Source organism: Pseudonaja textilis, chromosome 7, assembly GCF_049901715.1.
Source record: "Pseudonaja textilis isolate UNSWEBS1 chromosome 7, rPseTex1.2, whole genome shotgun sequence".
Lineage (NCBI taxonomy): Eukaryota > Metazoa > Chordata > Lepidosauria > Squamata > Elapidae > Pseudonaja > Pseudonaja textilis.
Window position 1 is genome coordinate 1145001 of NC_141996.1, and position 23641 is coordinate 1168641.

The 23641-nt window shown below is 47.8% G+C and overlaps 2 protein-coding genes across 2 annotated transcripts in view; one reads left to right on the forward strand and one right to left on the reverse strand.

Moving 5' to 3' along the window:
- Window positions 1-23641, reverse strand: part of ANAPC15 (anaphase promoting complex subunit 15) — a 416731-nt gene that overhangs the window by 302184 nt on the left and 90906 nt on the right. The window lies entirely within an intron of this gene.
- The window catches only part of ARAP1 (ArfGAP with RhoGAP domain, ankyrin repeat and PH domain 1), an 85191-nt gene continuing 70793 nt past the window's right edge, over window positions 9244-23641 (forward strand). Inside the window, 2 exon segments of the mRNA XM_087936893.1 lie at window positions 9244-10089; window positions 10091-10227. Coding sequence (XP_087793019.1) covers window positions 9550-10089; window positions 10091-10227 — 677 coding nt within the window. The 5' untranslated portion in view covers window positions 9244-9549.

Genomic DNA, 23641 nt, shown 5'->3' on the forward strand with positions numbered 1-23641 from the left:
AAGTATTTCTGAGCTTTATTCCTTAGTGAAACGTTCGGGTTTTTTTTTTCCTCTTCAATTTTTTATTTATTTATATAACATGTAAAAATTCAATTTCAATCCAGCAGTTGTGTCGTCCGGGTACAATTATTTTTAGGAGAGCATCATCAAAATGTTTGCAATGATATTCATCATAGTAATATTAATTCTATAATAATGATAATGTTTTACTCGTCCATTTTTAACAAGACTCCTTTATTATAACATTAGTCCTTTTTTTTTATATCCCCATATTTCTAACTTCTGTTTTTATTATCTAATAACCACAGGTCCCACGTCAAGAAATATTCAGTTCCTTTTTTTCCCTTAATTCTAAGTGTTAATCTGTCCATTTCTTCACATTCTAATTTTTTTTTTATTACACTCTCATCTGTTGGGATCTCTTCGCTTTTCCATTGTTGTGCAAATACAATTCTGCCTGCAAGTTGATACATCTAAAATCAAATATATGTTCCTTTTGTCATACTTTTCTGGCAGGATGTCCAACCAAAAACATTTCTGGTTTCAAATCGATAGGCTGCTTTATAATTTTTCCCAAGCAAGTATATATTTTTGTCCAATATATTTTTTGCTTTTGGACATGTCTGCTACGTATGATAATACGAACCTGGTTTCCGGTTGCACTTCCAACATATAGCGGACCTGTCCATAAACATTTTTGCCAATCTTTTCGGTGAAAAATGCCATCTGTAACACATTTATTGCTGAAACGTTTTGGAAGGCTATGAACCGAGATATAATCATGTGCATTGCAATAATTTTTTTTTTACAACACTGGTGATATTTTGTTCCATTCTTGCATCTGAGGTTGTTTGGCAGTTAATTGCATAATTTTCCATTTCCTAAATTAGGATTTCTCAACCTCAAGCCGCTTTAAGAGGGGTGGACTTCAACTCCCAGAATGCACCAGCCGGCATAGTCCTCGACTTACGACAACAATGGAGCCCCCAGAATTCTGGGGGGGGGGGGATGTAACTCATTGCGGTTACAAGTCAAATCCTCGCATGACTTAATTTTATGACCATGTTCCAACAGTCGTTGGGAGGGTCACCATTGTGTGGTTGTTAAGGAAATTGCATGGTTATAAGTCCAAATTCAGGGCAAAACTCACTTTTGAGTTTTGTATTACAACAGAAATTTTGGGCTCCATTGTAGAATAGAATAATAATAGAATACAACAATAACAACATAACAATAGCAATAATAATAATAATAATGTAATAATTGCTCTCAAAGGGTCACCATACTCCAACATACACTACTACATGAGCATGACTAAATAAATAAATACAAAATTATCTATGTATATTCGCACATATGTTATAATTGTGGCCTTAAGTCAAGAGCCACCTGTCTTTTTAATTTTTAAAGGTTAAAAAATGGGATAGCAGCTGTCCCAAAGGTGCTTTGTTTTTTCAGGAGACAACTGGACTTTCTGGTTTTTTCTTTTGAAGATGTTTCGCTTCTCCTCCAAGAAGCTTCTTCGGCTCTGACTGGATGGTGGGGAAAGGAAGGATTTATACTCCTTGCAGACAGTTGGTCGTTTGCATCCTTTGAGAGGGTCGTTGAGGCCACTTGGAGGTTTATCTGTGTCCTCTCAGGGTCACTTGAGTCGTGCAAATGGATGTGGAGCCTTCTTGGAACGGCCAAAATATCTTTCAGAAAGCACAACTTCGCAATACGATCCCCTCAGCGGTTCCAAGAAGCTTCCACATCCCTTTGCACCACCGAGTTGAGCCTGAGGACACAGGGGAACCTCCAAGTGGCCTCAAGCACCCCCCCTGAAAGGATGTAGACGACCAACTGTTTGCAAGGAATATCAGCCCTTCCATTTCCCCACCACCGAGGCAGAGCTGAAGAACCTCCTTGGAAGAGAAGCGAAATGTCTTCAAAGAAAAACAAGAAAGTCCAGGCGCCTCCTGGAAAAAAAAAACACACACACTCAAAATGCACTTTTGACACAACCGCAACCTGCAGGACGGAGAATCTGTGCAGACTTTTAATGGTAGCAGCTGATTTGCAAGGAACATCCGACGGCTAAAATCGCTTCGATGCTCGTCCCGTTGAATCTCAGGGTTCTGCTTTGGAGGGGGGACAGTGTGTGTGTGTGCGTGTGTGTATGTGTGTGTGTGTGTTTGACTCCAAGCCACCGTTTCTGCTCTTTTGCCCCCTCCCTCGGGATTGTGTTTTGTGCCGCGAGTCGCATCCAGATTCTCGGCGCTCTCTTATCCTTTGAAACCGGATGTCCAACGGACGGTCACTCCTCTGGCCACGTAAAGGCCTCTGTTGAACCCCAGGCCGCCCCTGGCCAGAGGTTTTGCAAAAAGGACACTTCCCACAACTTTAGCAAGAGGGTTGTTGTTGTGGCTTTGGCAAAATGGTGCCAGTGCCCGGAAAGGCATCGAAGGGAGAGACGCCTGGACGGCGTGGGTCACCCAGAGAGGCCACGGGGCCACGGGTCAGCGGGGGAAACAGGGGTGAGGGCGAAGGCCACCATCCAGCCGGGCTGGGCAAGGGTTTCCTTCCTGCCAAAGGCTGAGGTGGGGGGAGAACTGGTGTGTGTGTGTGTGTGTGTGTGTGTGTGTGTGTGTGTGTGTCTGCAAAACCATCACAGCAGTGTGAACTGTCAGAGTTGTGGGTCAATTCTGAAACTGGGGGACAAAAATAATAATGAAATAACAAGAGTTTATTCCGGGTCCGTTTTTGTCCACGATTCTTTGCGGAGCTTTTCCGAAAACAGCAAATCCAAGCAGAATGACGGGATTCAGGCAGTCCTCGACTTACGACAGTTCATTTACTGACCGTTCGAAGTTGCCATGGCACTGAGAAAAGGGACTTGAGTTAGGACCGCTTTTCACACTGAACGACCTGTTTACCGCGTTTCCCCGCGGTTGCGTGATCCAAATGGGGGCGCTTGTCCCCGCGGTTGTGTGATCCAAATGGGGGCGCTTGCCGGCTGACTCGTACTTACGATGGTCATCGTGTCTCAGGGTTCAGGGGACCCCCCCCCCCTTTTTAAATCTTCTTTACATGCAACATCAATGGGGAGGAAGAACTCACTTAACAACCACTGCTGTGATTCATTTAACAACGGTGGCCGGAAAGGTTGTAAATAAAACTGTGCAAGACTCACTTAGCAGCTGTCTTGCTTAGCGACAGAAAGGCTGGGCTCCCTTGTATTTGTAAGTTGAGGACTACCTGTAAAATAATATGAGATGGCTAGTCCTCGACTTAAAACAGTTCGTTTAGTGACTGGCGCTGAAAAAGTGGGGGTCTTAGGACCGTTTTTCACACTTAACGACCATTGTAGCATCTTCACAGTTGCGAGATCCAAATTCAGACGCTTGGCAACTGACAGTCATAGTGTCCCGGGGATAATGTGATCCGCTTTTGCGACCTTCTGATGATCTGAGTCCGCGGGGAAGCCAGATTTGCTTAACAACGGTGAGACTAACTAAACAATTGCAAGGATTCACTTAACGGCGGTGAGGAAGGTCGTATAGTGGGGTCAATTTCAAAGCTGCAGCCACCGAAGTGCTGGCCTCCATTGTGGTCTTAAGTCGAGGACCCGTTGCACGATAGCCCGGCTGAGAAAAAGGGACCTTTTAAAAGTTTGGTTATGGAATGGAGGAACCAAAAGCATCAAAGGGTAGCAGTCAATGCTTTAACCCAGGAGTTTCCAACCTTGGACTTCAACTCCCGAAAACTGGCTGGGGACTTCTGGGATTTGAAGTCCACAAGTCTTAAAGTGGCCCAGGTTGGAGACCCCTGACTTAGATGACCCTTCTGGTCTCTTCCAACTCTATCATTCCTGACTGGCTGGGGAATTCTGGGAGTTGAAGAGCACGAGTCTTAAAGTGGCCCAGGTTGGAGACCCCTGACTTAGATGACCCTTCTGCTCTTTTCCAACTCTATCATTCATGGCTGGCTAAGGAATTCTGGGGGTTGAAGTCCAGGAGTCTTCAAGTGGCCCAGGTTGGAGACCCCTGGCTTAGAATGGCCCTTCTGGTCACTCCCAACTCTATCATTCCTGGCTGACTGGGGAATTCTGGGGGTTGAAGTCCATGAGTCTTAAAGCAGCCCAGGTTGGAGACCCCTGACTTAGATGGCCCTTCTGCTCTTTTCCAACTCTATCATTCCTGGCTGGCTGAGGAATTCTGGGAGTTGAAGTCCAGGAGTCTTCAAGCGGCTGAGTTTGGAGAGTCCTGCTCTAACTGCCGAATCAGCAGAGGAAGCAGCAGGCTGGGTTTGGGGAGGTGGGATGGGTGCGGGTGGGGTTATCACCGGAGGAGGCTTTGCGGGTTGGGAAAGAGCTGCTGACCGCGTGCTGGGATGACCTCTCGGCTTGTGAAGGCTCCCGGAAACTAAGCTAAGTTCAGCCAGGGTATTTTTATCTTGCCATCAGCAAAAAATATCTAGAGGAAAAGGTAGCCTTTTCCAGCGGGGGTCAGAGGGGGCTGGGGGCTGGCTTTCTTTCTGAATTTGACCCCCCCGGGGCAGTCCAAAAGGGCTGTAAAACAAGGCAAGGCCCAGTTAGCCCCCGCCTTGCTCAGCGACGGAAAGGCTGGGCTCCCCTGTCTTTGTAAGTCGAGGATGACCTGTGAAAAGAATATCAGGTACGGCTACCCTGTTTCCCAGCTGGAAAATAAGCCCTAGCATGATTTTTTCCCCCAGGATGTTTGTAATGTAAAACCTACCCCCCAAAATAAGCCCCAGTTAAGATTGTCAGCCAGGCGGATGCATTTGCAACCGTATTTCTCTGAAAATAAGCCCTGACCAGAAAATAAGCCCTAATGTGACTTTTGGAGCAAAAATTAACATAAGACCAGGACTTATTTTTTTGGGGGGGGGAAACTCGGTAGACCTTGACTTACAACAGTTCGTTTAATGACCAAATTATGATGGCACTGAAAAAGTGACTTAGGACCCTGTTTGACACGACCGTTGCAGCATGATCAAAATTCATTCCCTGGGCCACTGGCTTGTACTTACGACGGCCTCAGCATTCCTGCTGTCACTGGATCTCCCCCTTCGGCAGCCTTCTGACCAGCAATGTCAATGGAGGAAGCTGGATTTGCTTAATGACCGGGTCACTCACTTAAAACCGCTCCAGTGATTCACTTAACAACAGTGGCGGGAAAGGTCGTTAAAAACGGGGGCCGAGACCCTTCTTCACCATCTCTCAAGGAGCTCAGCGGGGGCTGTAAGCCAACCCCCCCTAAAAATATGCAAAATGCAAAAAATCCAATTAAAAAACAGTCAAAATAGACCAACAATGCATGGATTAAACCAAAAGAACAAACGAATGAATGAAAAAGAAAAGGAAAAAGAAAAGGAAGCCAACCAAAATAGAACTCGAAGGGGAGACTTGACGGATCTTCGGTCTGCCGCCCGTTTCCTACGTTTCTTCCTTCTCATCTCTTGTTCCCCTTTTTGTGATATTTCCCGTGGGTTTCTGCTTTGTGAACAACCCAATTAAAAAGAAAGTGGCTTGGCGGATAATCCAGGGTTTCTCATCCAAAAGTCAGGTTGGCGAGACCAAAAAAAGTTTTCCCCTGTCCAAAAAAAAACACCTTAACTTGTGATATTTCGTACGATATACCCAAAAACTTCTCTGATATTGTCTCTTTCTTTCTTTCTTTCTTTCTTTCTTTCTTTCTTTTCTTTTCTTTTCTTTTAAAGAATTTTTTTATTTTTAACGACATAGACAAACACAAACATAAACACAAAACATAAAGCCATCTCTCCATTATATACGGTGTGTCGGTTGGTACCTATCTCTTGTGCACAGTATTAACACTCTTTCCCTCCTAATCTTTTTTATTAATAAAAGTTTTATTTAAGTTTTCCCAAAGCACACGAATACAAATAAAATATCTTTTTTTGAGAACAGCGTGGCCCCGGGTTATCACTTCTCCATACAGACATGAACTCGATACATATTTATCTTATACATTCTAATCCATCTCTTATAACTATTTTCACAATTTTTTCCAATAGCTTTTCCCTTTCTTTACTTCCTATAGCCTTATTTTAAATTATCTCATTCCTTTCTTAATTCAATTTCGTATCTTTTTCTAAGTTTTGAAATCTTTCTAATCAATGTTTTGATACTTTCGTCTGTCCTGTTTCCTCATCTTAACTTGAAATTCATATTATATAAATTACTCTTTTTCTTTGTCTCTTTTGATGGGTTGGACTGTTTCTTGAGTAAACTAAATATTATTTGGGGAAAAAAAACAGCAACCCCAGTTCATTTAGTGACTGGCTAAAGTGACACAGCGGTGAAAAAAGGGATTCGTGATGGTTTTTCATAATTACTGACCGTTGCAGCATTTCCCACGGTCATGGGGTCAAAAAATTTGAAGGCTTGGCCACTGACTGCTATTTATGATGCTCGCAGACAGGCCTTAACAGATAACAGATAATCAGAGTTGGAAGGGACCTTGTAGGCCATCTAGTCCAACCCCCCCACCCAAGCAAGAGACCCTACACCATTTCTGACAGAGGGCAGTCCAGTCTCTTCTTGAAAGCCTCCAGGGATGAAGCTCCCACAACCTCTGAAGGCAACTTCTGTTCCACTGAATATAGAATAACAGAGCTGGAAGGGACCTTGTAGGTCATCTAGTCCAACCCCCCGCCCAAGCAGGAGACCCTACACCATTTCTGACAGAGGGCAGTCCAGTCTCTTCTTGAAAGCCTCCAGGGATGAAGCTCCCACAACTTCCAAGGCCTTCAGACAAGCCAAGTCAATGGAGGAAGCCAGATCCACTTAAGAACCGTGTGACTAACTTAACGGCATCAATGGGCTTAACGACCCTGGCAAAAAAGTGAGGCAAAACTGACTTAAAACAAATGTCTCGCTTAACAACGAAACTTTGGGGCTGAATTCTGGCCGTAGGGGGAGCACACCAAAGGGGCGTGTATTTGCAGTGTTCGGAGTTGGTGATCCGGTGTCGGCCTTGTGTTCGGATGTGTGCAAAATGTGAGCAAAATGTGCAAACAAGCGTCGGTGAGTCAGAGAAGTGTGACTGGATGGGAGAAGAAGAACCCAGAGGGATTTTTTGGGGTTTTGCTTTTTGGCTTCCTATTTATAGCGGCAGGAAATGACTTTTTGGAGAAGGTTTTGGTCTCCGCAAACTCTAGCCAGGGTCTCTTGCAACAGCGGAAACGGGGCAGGGGGGCCACTGGGTTGGGCTTGGGAAAAAAAAAAAGAAGAGGGGGGGTTGAAGGATAGAAGGAAGAAACCTGTGAAGAGTACAAGGGGTTGGACTAGAAGATCTCTAAGGTCCCTTCCAGCTCTAATTCTGATCGATTGAGTGATAATGAAGGGGTTTGTATTCCAAAGGGTCTCGTTTTTAGACCAGGCCAAGGGTCAGAGAGCGATGGGGACTTGAGGGACTTAAGCAGGGAAAAAGGTCTGGAATCTTTACTCAAAATTTAAAGCTAATATTTTAATTTTTTATAAACAGTTTTGTACGTTCTTCTCTCCCACCCCACCCCACCCCGCCACTCCATTTTTATTTTTATTTTTACGTACAATAAATCCATTCCATTTCAATCGTGCGTCGATTAAGGTACATATTCCGTGTGCTTACAATTAATAATAATAATACTCTTCTTATCAATGTAACAAGAATCACATTCCCACATGAATAATGTAAGTATTATCTGATATGTCTATTTCTCCAGCTTCTCTTACTGCTTTATAACGACATCGAATCCATTTTAATTTATTTTTATTTTCTAACCATTGATAAAACATATCCCATACCATGTAATGTTCCGATTCTTCCGGCTGTTTTGTATGTTCAAAGGTCTCCAAACGTGGGCCCTTTAAGCCTGGCGGACTTCAACTCCCAGAATTCCCCAGCCAGCCACGTGTGGCTGGCTGGGGAATTCTGGGAGTTGAAGTCCGCCAGGCTTAAAGGGCCCACGTTTGGAGACCCCTATGCTAATGATTTATTCTACAGGTAGTCCTTGACTTAACAACCACAATTGAGCCATCACCTGTCCGTCGCTAAGCGGGATAGAGATTAAGTGAGGTTTTGCCCGCATTCTTGCCGTCGTTGTTAAGTTAGGACGACGGTTATTGAAATAAATCTGGCTTTACGTTGACTTTGCTGGTCAGAAGAAAGGGACCCCTCCGGGGGAGGCTGCGGCCATCATAAATAGGAACCAGTTGCTGGGTGTCTGCATTTGGATCCCGTGGGACGCTGCCAATGGTCATAAGTGTGAAAAACGGCCGTAAGTCTTACCAGTCTTCTCCTTTTTTCCCCCCCGTCAAAAGTGTCCCCTTTGGAGGGCTATGAAGGCACCGGTCTAGAACCGACCTGGAAATCTGTTCCATGCTGGCTCTCGAAGCTTCGTCCCCTTGTTGAAAGACTGGTTTGGCTTCTTGTATTTCCACATTTTTGGCATTCTGGGGGACTCAAGAAAGAGCGAGTTTTAAAAGTCTTGTGGGGAGAACAGAAGGGAGGAAGGAGGGAAAGTGGAAGAGAGAAAGGGAAGGAAGGGAGCAAGCAAGCAAGCTAGGAGGGAGGGAGGGAGGGAAGGAAGGAAGGAAAGAAGGAAGGAAGGAAGGAAGGAATCTAGAAGGTGGGATGGGTAGAGAAGGAAGGAAGAATCTAGGAAGGAGGGAGGGAAGTGAGCAAGTGAGGTAGCTAGAAGGGAGGGAAGAACAAGGAAGGAAGGAAGGGAAGGAAAGAAGGAAGCTAGGAGGGAGGGAGAAAAGGAAGGGAGGGAAAGAAGCAATCTAGAAGGGAGAGGGAGGGAAGGAAGGAAGGAAGCTAGGAAGGAGGGAGGGAAGGAAGGAAGTTAGAAGGGAGGGAATGAAGGAAGGACAAAGGAAGGAAGGAAGGAAGGAAGGAAGGAATCTAGAAGGCAGGACAGGTAGAGAAGGAAGGAAAGAATCTGGGAGGGAGAGAGGGAAGTAAATAAGTGAGGAGGCTAGAAGTGAGGGAGGGAAGAACAAGGAAGGAAGGACAGGGAGGGAAGGAAGGAAGGAATCTAGAAGGCAGGACGGGTAGAGAAGGAATGAAAGAATCTGGGATGGAAGTGAGTAAGTGAGGTAGCTAGAAGGGAGGGAAGGAAGGAAGGACAAGGAAGGAAGGACGGGGAGGGAAGGAAAGAAGGAAGGAAGCTGAGAGTGGAGGAAGGAAGGAAGGAATCTAGGAAAGAGGGAAGGAAGGAAGTTAGAAGGGAGGTAATGAAGGAAGGACGAAGGAAGGAAGGAAGGAAGGATAAGACAGAGAGGGAAGGAAGGAAGCGACCGATCCCCATGAAATGCCACATGTCTTTGCAGACGTGCAGAGCGTTTATGGTGAACCTGCCCTTCTGGGTTGGCGGTGCCCGGCTTGGCCGCTGACGAGGCTGCTCTCCTTCCCTCCACAGTGCTCCTCCCTCTCCTCGGGGATCCTGAGAAGACGACAACGCCTGGAGAGGCCCCATCTGAGCTGCTGGCCAGGAAGCCCCTGAGCGGCCCCCTCCCTGCCCGCCCCTGCCGGAGCCATGGCGGAGGGCCCTTCGCTCGCCCTGGCCGAGTGGCTCCGGACTCTCCGCCTGGACCAGTACACCGAGGCCTTTGAGCAGAGCCAGCTGAGGTGCCTTCAGGACTGCCAGCCCCTGACCGACGAGAGCCTCCTCCGCCTCGGCGTCTTGCTGCCCGGCCATCGCAAGCGCATCCTCTCCGCGTTGGCGAAGGTCTTCGCCGAGTCGCCCGCCGGAGGTCCCCAGCTTCCCCCGAGGAGACCCATCCCCATGAAACGCCACATCTTCCGGACTTGCACGAGCGCCACTGCCTCCCAGGCGGAGCAAGAGCCCAAGCCGGACTTGGCAGGACCAAGTAGCAAGGGGCTGCCCACAGGATGGGGGTCCGAAGCCCCCGTTGGCCTCCCCCTTATTCCTCCCCCTATCCCTCCGAGGACCAGTTGCCACCCTCCCGTGAAGTTCTCCGCTTCCTTTCCGGACTTCCCTGCGGATGTTGGCTTGGACTCAGGACTGGACCCTTCCCCGCAGCCAGCTGGCGAGAGGCTCAGCCCCCCTTTTTCTGGAGGAAGGGGCCAAGCCCGCTCTGGCCCCTCTGCCGCCGCTGCCCGCCAAGCGCCACCAGCTGGAAAGCAAGCCGCCCGTCCCGCTGCGCCCACCCACGCTGCCCCCCAGGGTGGTGCCCCAGAAAGCCAAGCCAAGGTAAGCTCACACCCATGTGCAACACGGGGGTGGGGTGGGGGAGTGTGTAAGCATGGGGGAGTATGTATGTTAGTATGCCAGGAAAAGATAATCAAGCGACGAATCCGCGAACACTAAAGTCATAACCAAAAGTCGACGGGGGTTTGCCCAAAGCAGATCGTGCCAGACTAATCTTATTGCATTCTTTGACAAGGGGACAACATTAGTGGACCGGGAGGAATGCGGTCGATATGTTTTACTTGGGCTTCCGAAAGGCGTTTGACAAAGTAGACTATAACCTCCTAGTTGTTAAAATAGAAAAATGTGGATTAGGCAGCATCACTACCAGATGGATGCGTAACTGGCTGACCAACTGCACTCAAGGTGTACTGTGTCTCCCCAAAAATAAGACCCCGTCTGATATTTTTTGTGCCACCCAAAAAGGCACCAGGTCTTATTTTGGGGGAATGTCATCCATTGACTAACCTCACTTGTGTGCGTCGTCCCCGGCCTGCTTTTCGCTCTCCAAGGCCTTCAGGAACGTCGTCTTCTGCAGCTGGTAAGGCTTTCCTGAAGGCCTCTGCAGCTGATAACAGACCTCTGGATCGATCCAGAACTTTGTTCTCACCTCCAGAGGCCTTCAGGAAAGCCTGGCCAGCCTTGCCGACTGCAGAAGAAATGAGCTGGCAAGGCAGGTGTTGAGGTGTGCGAGGCCTGGCTACACCTGTCCAAAGGGAAACAGTAGGGCGGCTTTACCCCTCCATCCCCACTGTGTCTTAATTTTTACTCCTCTACTCTGGAGTCGGCGGGATTTTAATTAGGGCTTGGTTTGGTCGTAGGGCTTATATTGGGCGCACCAGAGGTTGTATTCAGTAGATTCTGACCGGTTCTGAAGAACCGGTAGCAAAAATTTTGAGTAGTTCGGAGAACCGGCAAATCCCACCTCTGGCTGGAGATTTTACAGTATCCTTCCCCTGCCACGCCCACCAAGCCACGCTCAAAGAACCGGTAGTAAAAAAAATTGAATCCCACCACTGGGGCGCCCATGTAAAAATCGAGCTAGGACTTACTTTCAGGGTAGGTTGTATTTTGGGGAAAACAGGTTAGTCCTTCATGGAACCGCGTTTACATGGAGGGAGCTATGCAGTGGGGTACCCGAAGCCTCTGTTTTAGGCCCAGAACTCTTCAACATCTTCGTCAGTGATTTGGGATGAGGGAATAGAGGGGAACTCATCAAATTTGCAGACGACGCCAAGCTAGCAGGAATAGCCAACACCCCAGAAGATAAAGGCTTAAGATACAGAAGGATATGGACAGAATTGAACCTTGGACCCCATCGAATTCAACAGTGACACAAGTCAGGTTCTACCATTTAGGCAAGAAAAAACAAAAGGCACAGGTACAGCACAGGTGTTACCTCCCTCCATAGTATGCAACGCGTCTCCAGGCAACAAGAGTTCTGCTAAAATAGGCTTTGCTTTCTGTCGGAAGGTGAGAAAAAGGAAGGTCACACGTGGATTATTTTGGTACGGTGTAAACTGATGCGTTAGGCACAATGCAGGTAGTCCTCAACATACAACCATAGCTGAGTCTGGAATGCCTGCTGTTAAGTGAGACAGTTGTTCAGCGAGTTTTGCCCCATTTCACGACCTTTTTTTAAAAAATAGATTTTTATTGTGTTTTCCACCAGTACAACGCAAATCCTAATCACGTTTTCAACAGCATTTGACATCTACAAATATTATTATCTTATGGGTCTTAGTACATTTGATTTACACCTATCAGTAACCATTGTCTTTGTCAGTGATTAGTTCTATCTTATATTCTTATATATTTTACATATTTACACATTGCTTTCAGCCGTGTGCAGCAGCTGCCAAAAAAGCCAACACATTTCTAGGCTGCATAAACAGAGGGAGCGAATCAAGATCACGTGAGGTGTTAACACCACTTTATAAGGCCTTGAGAAGGCCACACTTGGAATATTTGCATCCAATTTTGGTCGTCACGATGCAAAAATAAAATAAAATGTTGAGAGTCTAGAAAGAGTGCAGAGAAGAGCAACCGGGATGATTAGGGGGTGTTGTGGTTCGCCAGCAGCAGCTGTGCACGGCTGAGGCCTTGGATGAGGGGCCTGCATGTGAGGCAGGGAGGGGGCCAGGACCATCAGGGAGCGGAGTGCGGCCTTCGGAGACTGTGGAGGCTGGCAGCAGTGAGGAAGAGGCCCCCGAGGAGCCTGTGCCCAGGGTGTGTGCATGCAGGGCTGCTCGAAGGAAAGAGCAGCGGTACGGGAGACGCGGGAGTAAGGCTGCAAGAGATAAAAGCCAGCTGAGAAACCGGAGTTCTTTGCAGGAAGCAAAGACGTTTTTGCACTCGAGCCTTATGGACGTTCGGACTCTCTTAGTTTGTGTTTGGAGACTCTTTGTGTTTGGAATATTTCTTGGCAACTTTATCTCGTGTTCTTGGTAGCCTTGCACCACCTTGGCCGGGCTCCCCCTTATCAGAGACAATGAGTTGGAAACAGCCTTTGAACCAGGAAGGAACGGAATTCCTGAAGAATCCTTAAAAGGTTTTGCTGTTACCTCCGTTTTGGGTTTGTTTCCTTGGAACCAGGTTTGGGTCAGAACATTAGGGGACCGGAGGCTGAAATATATGCAGGAAGTGGGCATGGCTAGCCCAGAGAAGGACGAAGGGATGACATGTTAGCAGCCTTTCAATGTTTGAGGGGCTGCCCCAAAGAAGAGGGAGTCAAGCTATGCTCCGAAGCCCCTGAAGGCAGGACAAGAAGCAATAAGGACGGAAACTAATCCAGGAGAGAAGCAACGTGGAAATTGAGGAGGAATTTCCCGATGATGAGGACGATTAACCGGTGGAACTGCTTGCCACCGGATGTTGTGGCTGCTCCATCCCTGGAGGCTTTTAAGGAGAGATTGGACAATCATTAGCCTGAAATGGTAGAGGGTCTCCTGCTTGAGTGGGGGTTGGGCTAGATGACCTCCAAGGTCCCTCCCAGCTCTGTTAGTCTGAGATCTCCAATCAATCTTCTCTGCAATTCTTCCGCCAAAAATTCCGTGACCGTACCTGGACTTCTTCCAACCAAAGAGGCGGTGACTTGCCATCCAGGCAACTTGCTAACCAGTTATTCTGGCTCCTTAATCCACCTTCGCCTGACCTGAGATCCACCCCTGACTATCGTAATCACCAGGCTTGGCCAACCCACAACATTTTTTTTCCCCCTCAAGCAGAAAACATTTGCAGAAGAAACTTTGTGGTTCTCTGGAAGGAAAGGCCTGCCTCGTGTCGTAATCACGAGTTGTTGGCCAACCGTTGCAAGGGAAAAGGGCCGGGCACGGAAGTTAAAAGCTTGGATGCCCAGAAGGGTCATCTAAGTCAGAGGTCTCCAATCTTGGCCACTTTAAGACGGGTGGACTTCAACTCCCAGAATTCCTCAGCCAGTCAGGAATGATAGAGTTGGAAGAGACCAGAAGGGTCATCTAAGTCAGGGGTCTCCAATCTTGGCCACTTTAAGACGGGTGGACTTCAACTCCCAGAATTCCTCAGCCAGTCAGGAATGATAGAGTTGGAAGAGACCGGAAGGGTCATCTAAGTCAGGGGTCTCCAATCTTGGCCACTTTAAGACGGGTGGACTTCAACTCCCAGAATTCCTCAGCCAGCTTTGCATGGCTTGGGGGGTCACGTGACTGGGCGGGGTCAAAAGATAGAAACTCACTTTGAATAATGCTCTTGGCACGGGGTTGGACTAGATGACCTCTGAGGTCCCTTCCAGCCCTGGATTGCTGTGCGGTTCAAAGCATCCTCTGAAGCTGCGTCTAGGGCCTGGGTTTGTGGTCCTTCCTCCCTCTCCTTTTTCTTTCCCTCCCTCCCTCCTTCTACCCATCCGTCCGTCCATCTATCCATCCATATCTCATTCACATGCCTTTCCCTTCCCTCTTTCTCCCTTTCCTCCCTTTCTTTCTTTTCTTCTTCCTTTTAAGAGAAAGAAAAGCAAAGAAGGAAGGAAGGAAGGAAGAAGGAAGGAAGGAAGGAAGGAAGGAAGGAAGGAAAGGAAGGAAAGGAAGGAAGGAAGGAAGGAAGGAAGGAAGGAAGGAAGGAAGAAAGAAAAGCTACCATGCCTCTCTATGCTATTCATGGTATATTTTTAGCTGGAACCTCTTTGTCCTTAAACCAGGGGTCCCCAAACTTGGCCACTTTAAGACTGGTGGACTTCAACTCCCAGAATTCTCCAGCCAGTTTGGGATTCTGGGAGTTGAAGTCCATAAGTCTTAAAGTGGCCAAGTTTGGAGACCTCTGCTGTAGAGGATTCAAAACCCCTTTTATTTCTTTCATTTATATCCCACCTTTATTGTTTTCATAAATGACCCAAGGTGGCTAACGTACCTAGTACTCCAATCCTCTTGCTGTGTTCCACCCAACAACCCTGTGAGGTGGGTTGGGCCGAGACAGACTGGTCCTTCCAGCTGTCTTTCATGCCTAAGGCGGGACTAGGATTCCCCGTCTCCTGGTGATTGGCCCAAAGTTACCCCGTTGGTATTCATACTTCAGGTGGGACTAGAACTCACCACCTCCTTGTAATGCTGGCTGGGGAATTCTGGGAGTTGAAGTCCACAAGTCTTAAAGTGGCCAAGTTTGGAGGCCTCTGATTGAAGTGAACGTAAATTTTCGTGCTTAATAATGGTGGTCCTGAATGTCATCCAAGCTCTGAGAAAAAAACAGGTGGAGACCGTTCCTTTTTCCCTAGAAATTGTCCTGCGGAGGCCAAGAGAGGGCAGCAGCCTTCGTGTCATCTCGTCCCACCGTCGCAAAGAAGAACGGCCGGTTTCGTGGCCGGTTTTCTGTGGCAGCCCCCGAAACAACGAAGTTGAGCGTGGAAAGGAAAGGGAAGACCTGCACAAAACCACTCAGGGCAGGCAGAGAATCGGAAACGACGCCCCGGAAACCCCTGACTCGGGTCTCAAGAGATCTCCCGTAGGGTTTCATAGAATCCTAGGGCTGGCTGGGAGGAACCTCAGAGGCCACCTAGTCCAACCCCCTGCTCGAGCAGGAGACACTATCCCGTTTCAGACCAGTGGCGGCCCAGTGACTTCTTGGAAACCTCCAGGGACGGAGCACCTCCAGGTGAGAAGCTGGCTCATTCTTCTTACTGTCAGGAAATAGGTATGGGAAATGGGTAGGTCTAGTCTAGTGAAAAGGAGGACCGGGCGGGACATGATGGTATCTTCCAGTATTTGAGGGGGGTACCACAAAGAAGAGCGGGGGTCAAGCTATTCTCCAAAGCCCTTGAAGGCAGGACAAGAAGAAATCAGTCAAAGAGAACGTCATCCAAGAAACATTTTTTAAAACATCAAGAATAAATCATTTATATCGTCTAATAGGGTCAAACAGCAAAATAAGGTCAAGCTATTTTTGAAGGCAAGAGGAGGAACTATGGATGGGAACTTATCCAGGGGAGGAGCAATTAAAGGAATTAAAGGAGAAACTTCCTAACGGGAGAACAATGAACCAGTGGAACTGCCTGCCACCAGAAGTTATGGCTGCTCAATCCCTGGGGGCTTTGAAGAAGGGACTGGACGGCTGTTGGTCTGAAAATGGGATAACATCTCACAAAGGTATCCATGTCCCAGGATAATGTTGCAGGATCCAATCTGGGTCTAGGGTCTCCTGCTGGAGCCAGGGGTTGGACTAGAAGACCTCCAGGGACCCTTCCAACTCTACTAGTCTACATTCTGGGCTATTGCAGGGCTGAGTCTCACAGTAGGATAAAAGCAGACGATTTTGGTGGATGGGGTGTGAGGTTACTCTGCGATATTTTCCCAGATCCACCTGCACAGTCCTCAACTTACGACTGCAATAGGAACCAGGAGCAAGATTATTCAGTGAGTCGCCCCTGAATTTTACGAGATTTTTTCCCCCCCTCTCCTGGTTGTTAAGTGAAACCACTGCAGTTGTTAAGTGAATCGTGTGGTCATGAAATGAAGAGACTGGATGGCTGTCTGTCAGAAAGGGTGGAGGGTCTCCCTGCATGAGCGGAATGGGGTTGGACTAGATGACCGACAAGGTCCCTTCCGACTCTTAATCTGTAAGTAAGTAAGAACTTTGCATGTTGGAAGCTGGCTGGGAAGGTCCCCAATGCAGGTCACGTGACCCCCCAGATTCTGCAACCGTTGTAAGCTACACCGGTCGTAAGTGTGAGGATCGGCTAGAAGTCACTTTTCTTAGTGCCGTTGCAACTTTGAGCGGTCAGGAATGAATGATGTGAATCGGGGGGCCACCCTGTGATTTGGTAATTTTGGGGGCGTCTCCCATCCAGATGTTCACCCTTAGCTTCAGGTAGAATCAGGCAGGTGCTGCCCCCTGCTGGCTTAACCAGGCTGTTATTTTTCATTTCAAAACATGAAATTACAAAAAGGGAACTCGGGTTTTCCATGCATGCTTTGCGGCAAAAAAAATAATCTACTGAGATTATCGTGCAAGCGATAAGAGGAAAAATAAAAGAAGCAACTTTCTAGCCGGTGTAGAGAGAGCATGGAAGGGGAATTCAGCAAGCCGAGAGGGTGTCAGGCTGGGGTTGAAGGGTCTCCCCAGATGGGCGCCAGTGTGAGTCCCGACTACAAGGACCGAACCAAGCGATCAGCTGCACCGGAAGGCCGTTTTATTCACATTTTATTCGGAGTTTCGAGAGTCGGATTGTTGTGAATTTCCTTTTGGAACAGAAGTTGCCTTCGGAAGTCGTGGGAGCTTCATCCCTGGAGACTTTCAAGAAGAGACCGGACTCCCATCTGTCAGAAAGGGTGTAGGGTCTCCCGCTTGGGCAGGGGGTTGGACTAGATGACCTCCAAGGTCCCTTCCAACTCTGATGATCCGTTAGAGCTCTGATGACTCTGAGAATTAGGGAGGGGTCTTTTTAAGCCACTTTCCGAATGTTATCGATCTGTTACGGAATCAAAATATATTTACCCCTCTTGTCAACCGGGAACAGACGTTGAGAGTTGGGAAAAAGTGCAAAGAAAGTTCTCCTAACAGTGAGAACAATTAACCAGTGGAACTACTTGCCACCATAAGTTGTGGGTCTCCATCCCTGGAGGTTTTTAAGAAGAGATTGGACAGCTATTTGTCTGGAATGGTAGAGGATCTCTCCTGCCTGGGCAGGGGGTTGGACTAGATGACCTCCAAGGTCCCTTCCAACTCTTGTTATTATTCTGCATTCTGCTCTGTATTCTGGGCCCTCCTTTTATTTTTTTTTTAAAAAAAGGACTTTTCTTTTGCTTCCTTTTATTTCCTTTTGATTATTGTTTTCAGACCCTGGAAGGGTAAACTTAGAAAGTGGGAGAGAAACCGCAAAGATAAACACTGGTGTGAAACTATCATGCTGTGTCTTCAGAACTGCTGAGTTGGTGGAGGCACCGCTTGACTTTCTGGCAGGGAGAAAGGAGAGGGAGGAGAATTGCACCCAGCATCACAACAGACACACACACACACACACACACACACACATCACTCAAAGAAACACACACATGGGATTACTGGCGTCTCATTTACTGTCCCCTCTTTTTCCATGGCAGAAATGCAGCTGTTTCCAGTCCTGCGTTGTGTCCCATTCAAACGTTTGCACGAAATCCTGGTTTGCTTAACTAGGATAGTTGGGAAACACCCCCCCCCCACACACACATTTCGATGGTTTTCCCACTTTTAAAGAAGAGATTGGACAGCCATTTTGTCCATAACAGTCTAGGGGTGTGTATGTGTGTGTGTGTGTGTCTCCTGCTTCAGCAGGGGGTGGACTAGAAGGCCTCAAAGCTCCCTCCGGACTCTTTTTGTATTCTGCTGTTGAGTAAACCGTTGTTTATTCACCACAATCCTTGCATCCACAACATGTGCTGAGTTGCAACCCATTCCCTGAGCGCAATGAATCGGATTGACGCCCGGGCAGAGAGATTGCCAGTTCTCCCACCGAAATTTCTTCTTCTTTTTTTTAAGGGTTGGTCTAGATGGCCTTTGTGGTCCCTTCCATGAATGACAGGATAACAGAATTGGAAGGGATCTTGGAGATCTTCTAGTCCAACCCCCTGATCAAGCAGGAGACCCTGTACTGGCTAACCTTTCTAGACTCCGGTGCCAAAACATTTTTGTGCGCGCGCTTGCATGCTCGTGTGCCAAGCACCCAGAAGGCAATGTGCGCCCCTGCCCCCCACGCATGCGTGCGCAATCCCCACCCACCCACCCCCGCTGACCTCTTACCTGCACTGCACATCACAGCTGATTTTCGGCAGGCTTGAGGCTTTTTGGGCCTCCCAGAGGCTTGAGGAGGCTTCGGCAGGCTTTGCAGGCCGAAAACTAGGCCCATTTCATCACTTCCGGTATTTCCAGAAAAATGGGTTTTCGGCCTGCAAAGCCTGCAGAAGCCTCCCTCAAGCCTCTGGGAGGCCAAAAAAGGCCTCAAGCCTGCCGAAAATCAGCTGTGAGGCGCGCGCATGCGCAGTGAGGTAAATTTGCCTGCAGCTTGCATGCCGGCACAAATGGCTCGGCGTGCCACCTGTGGCACGCATGCCATAGGTTCGCCATCACAGCCCTACACCATTCCAGACAAAAGACACAACTTCCAGTGATCCCATGACTGTGAGGGTGTTTTGATGGTCGTAAGTGTGAGGACCCGGTTGTAAGTCACACTTTCCTATGATGTTGTACTTCCGAACGGTCGCTGAAAGGAAAGGTGTAACTCGAGGACAACCTACCCCTGATTTTATGACCTTTCTTCCCACTGTTGTTATAAGTGAATCCCTGCAGCCGTTAAATGAGTAACATGGTCGTTAAGCGAATCTGGTCTTCTCCGTTGACTTTGCTGGACACTGTGACTGTCATAAATGCGAATCACTTGGCAAACATGTGAACTTTGACCCTGTTAACCATGCGGGTTCTGTGATGGTCATAAGTCGAGGACTGGTCTTAAATCCCTTTTTTCCAGTGCCGTCGTAAGTTTCAAACGGACACTAAATGAATGGTTGCACTTCAAGGATCAGCCCTGTACAGGTAGTCCTTGAGTTACGACCCCCATCGAGCCTAAAATTCCCGTTGCTGAAGGAAACACTTGTCAAGTAAATTTTGCCTCATTTTACGACTTTCCGCACCACCGTTGCCTACTGAATCCCTGCAGCCGTTAAGGGAGTAACAAGGTCATTGAGCGAATCTGGCTCCCTTGTTGATTTTGGTCATACTGCCACCATCGTAAATGTGAGTCCATTGCCAAAGGGGTGAATTTTTTCCTCCTGGGGGGATGCCACCACCGTCGTAAGTGTGAATAACAGTCCTAGGCGTCCCCTTTTTTTTCCCGTGCTGTTGTAACTCCCGACGGCCTCTCTCCAGGGATGGCCGTAAGTCAGAGACGACCCGGCTCACGTTTTCAAAGCCGTGCGCTTTGCAGAGTTGGAACGTGAGCTCTAACGGTCGCTCAATGAACCGTCGTAAGTCCAGGACGGTCCATATTCATTTTTTCTTTCTTTCTTTCTTTCTTTCTTTCTTTCTTTCTTTCTTTCTTTCTTTCTTTCTTTCGAGCCTGGAGGAATTCCGCCTCGATTGTGCCAGACCCGTAAAACCCTCCACTCCGGGCTGAACGGCTGCCACGCTCCCACGCCTCTTCCTGGTGCCCTCGCCTGTGGCTTCCTCCCTGCAAGACCCCCTCAAAAAAGAACTTAAGCCAAGCTTGGGGGGGGAAGTGAAGGTGCTACTCTGCCTCCCTCCCCCAATTTCTCTCTCTGCCCCTTTTCAAAGTTCAGCCTTTGCAGGAAACCTCCCACACCAGGAAATGCCCCTGCCAGAGCCAGGGCTGCGTGCGCATGCATGCTCCTTCCTCTCCCCCCCCCACCACCCACACCAGCCCTGGTGAGCCCTGCAGACGCTGGACCCCCTCCAAGCCCCCCTCCCCAGATGCCCAGGCTTCCCGCCCCTGGCCTGCAAGACGGGGGCGCTTCTCGTGGCCTTGGCATTGCCAGCCTCGCCAGGTAAACGGAACCAGAGCGAAATGCCCGGGATCTGGGTGGGTTTGCGGGAGGAGCTGCTGCCGGGAGAGAAAGGCGGACGGAGAAAGTTTCTTTGCTGCCGTGGGGGGTGGTGGTGATGGTGATGGAGGGATGGGGGAAATGGAGGGATGGAGGGCGTGTGTGTGTGTGTGGGGGGCTTTGGTTGGGACGGAGCGATTCTCGGCTTTTTCTGACTTTGCGGGCTCGGCTTTCGTGCCTTTTGTCTTCTCTCCCCGGAGTGGGAAGCGGTGGAGGTTTTTTTTCTGGGGTTCTCACCGAATGGATCTAGCTGTGGGAGGGGGCGAGGAGGGAGGGGGAGGGAGGAGGATGGGGGAAGAGTGGAGAGAGAGAGAGAGGGAGAGGAGAGAGGAGAGGAGAGGAAGGAAAGGAAAAGAAGGTAAAAGAAGGAGAAAGGGAAGGAAAGTAAAGAAGGAGAAGGGGAAAAGGAAGGTAAAAGAAGGAGAAAGGGAAGGAAAAGAAGGTAAAAGAAGGAGAAAGGGAAGGAAAAGAAGGTAAAAGAAGGAGAAAGGGAAGGGAAGGAAAGTAAAAGAAGGTAAAAGAAGGAGAAAGGAAGGAAAGTAAAAGAAGGAGAAAGGAAGGGAAGGAAAGTAAAAGAAGGTAAAAGAAGGAGAAAGGGAAGGAAAGTAAAAGAAGGAGAAAGGGAAGGAAAGTAAAAGAAGGTAAAAGAAGGAGAAAGGAAAGGGAAGGAAAGTGAAAGAAGGTAAAAGAAGGAGAAAGGGAAGGAAAGTAAAGAAGGAGAAAGGAAGGAAAGGGAAGTAAAGAAGAGAAAAGGGAAGGAAAGGGAAGTAAAAGTAGGAGAAAGGGAAGGAAAGGGAAGGAAAGGAAGGTAAAAGAAGGAGAAAGAGAAGGGAAGTAAAAGAAGGAGAAAGTGAAGGGAAGGAAAGTAAAAGGAGGAGAAAGGGAAGGAAAGGAAGTAAAAGAAGGAGAAAGGAAAGGAAGAAGAGGAAGAACTAAACAAGGTGAACGAAGAGAAGGAAAGAAGGAAAGGAGAGGGAGGGAGGGAGGAGAAAGAAAGGAGGGAAGGAGGGAGGAACAACTGCAGAGATTCACTTAACAACGGAGGCAAGAAAGGCGGTAAAAGGGAGCAAAGCCCCTTCACCGGTGTCTCACTTAGCAACATTAATTCTGGGCTCAATTGCGGGCGTAAGTCGAGGACATCCCCCCCGGTGTCCCATTTCAGCTTGTGCCCCCTGGGGAGTTTGAAATGCGCTCTTGGACCTTCGAGTTCATCCAGTTCTCGGGGTCCTGTGGGTCCATTTTGTGACCTTTCGCGTTGCAAAAAAAAAAAAATAAGTTTTGAAAGGAGGAGGAGGAGGATTCAGGCCCCGCCCGACTGGGAGGACGACGCAGGCTGCCCCCTTTGCACACACACCCCCCCAAAAACCCCGGAAACCTCCCCAGGGCTTTGCTTGGCTAAGAAGCCCCCCAAGTGGCAAACCCAGGATGGCCACGAACGGGCGATTCCAAAAAGGGCTGAGCAGGAAATGACCATCTTGGTGGGGTTTTTGTTTGTTTTTCGTTTGTAATGGCCGGCCATTATCAGTGGGCACCAGGCTGGCCTCTGCAAGAGGTCAGTCAAGTCCAGTCTCATTCCAGCCGGCCGGCCTCTGCACCGTGGCGCCAATGTGCAAATGTCTGGGGTTTTTTTACCCCACCTGGGAAGAGACAAGGAGCATTTTGGAGGTGGCAGAGGAAGTTGGGGGTAGAATAGGCCAGACATGGCTGGTCGAGGGAAGAGAAGGACCAGGGGAGACAGGAGAGCATCTTTTAATATTTGAGGGAGGGGCTGCCCCAGAGGGGAGGAGGAAGCGGGGGTCAAGCTCTTCTCCAAAGCCCCCGAAAGCCAGACGGGGAATAAGGGATGGAAATTCATCGAGGAGAGATTTAACTGGGTTTTTTCCCCCCAAGGGTTGGGAAAAAGATAGGATAACGCTATCTATTTTTATTTATTTGTAAAAGTAGCTCTATCACCATGCTTCGCTACAAAACTACGTGGTCAGGCTTAGTTTTTGGGGAGGAAAATAACGGGGGAGTGGAAATTCTGCCTCTGCCTACCAGCCTCCATCGGTATTCCTCTGATTAGTGTCCTGTCAGTCAGTGGGTGAGAGAGTGGAGGGCTGTTTGGAAACTGAAAGAGCATTTGCTGGGTGAGCAAGGAGGAGACAGCAAGGAGCCTGGGCATGGCTTAGCTCAACTTTTCTGTATTAAAAGCTGCTTGGTGCTCTGAAAGCGAAACTCCTCTGCTTGTGTTTTGCCTTAGGAAGAGATTTCTTTCCAGGTGGTGAGGGGAAGTCGATCTCCTTAGCATCAGAGTGCAATAATAATAATAATAATAATAATAATAATAATAATAATAATAATAATAATAATAATAATAATAATAATAATAATAATATAGGAAATACTCTAAATGCTCTGATGGTCTTTTTGAAAAATCCTTTCTTAGTGAGCCCCTAGAGAAACCTACGGGCCAAATTTCAAGTTTATAGGCTTTACGGTTCTGGAGATTTTGTGATGATCCGTGAGGGGCATTTCGCTTTTAGATAGATAGATAGATAGATAGATAGATAGATAGATAGATAGATAGATAGAGAGATAGAGATAGATAGATATATAGATATAGATATATAGATATATATAGATATATAGATATATATAGATATATAGATATAGATAGATAGATATAGATATATATATTGATAGATAGATAGATATAGATATATAGATATAGATATAGATAGATTTATTTACTAACACTCCCCATCTCGTCACACTATAACTAATTGCAGCTTAGGAGTTTGACTTGCGGCCAGGTCTATGTTGTTTTTAACATTTCACTGTGTTTAGTTTTATAGCCTGACTGTGATTTTATAAGCTGTATAAACTCTGAATCGGGAGCCGCCCAGAGCTGGTTTTACGAGATAAGCGGCTATATAAACGTTTTAAGCAAATAAATGAAAGGGAAATGGATCCTATCGTACTTCTTCTATCTCGGTTTTCCTCCGTTCTCTGATTCAAGCCAAACGTCCTGAAGGGTTTACCAATCCCAGCAGTTCCTATATACAGGTAGTCCTCGATTTACCAGAATTCATTTAGTGATGGTTCAAAGTTACGAAGGTAGTGAGAAAAAAAGTGATGTATGGGCGGTTCTTGCACTTAGGGGCCATCCTGGCATCCTTAGGGCACGGATCAAAAACTTAGCAACCAGCATGCATTTATTTATGATGGTTACAGGTCACCCAACTGCCTTTTGCGATTTTTCTCAGCTGGTTTCCGATAAGCAATGTTGGAAGGGCCTGGGAGGTCATCTAGCCCAACCTGCTGCTCAACCCCCTACGTCATTCCAGACAAACGGTTGTCCAATTTCTTCCTAAAAACCTCCA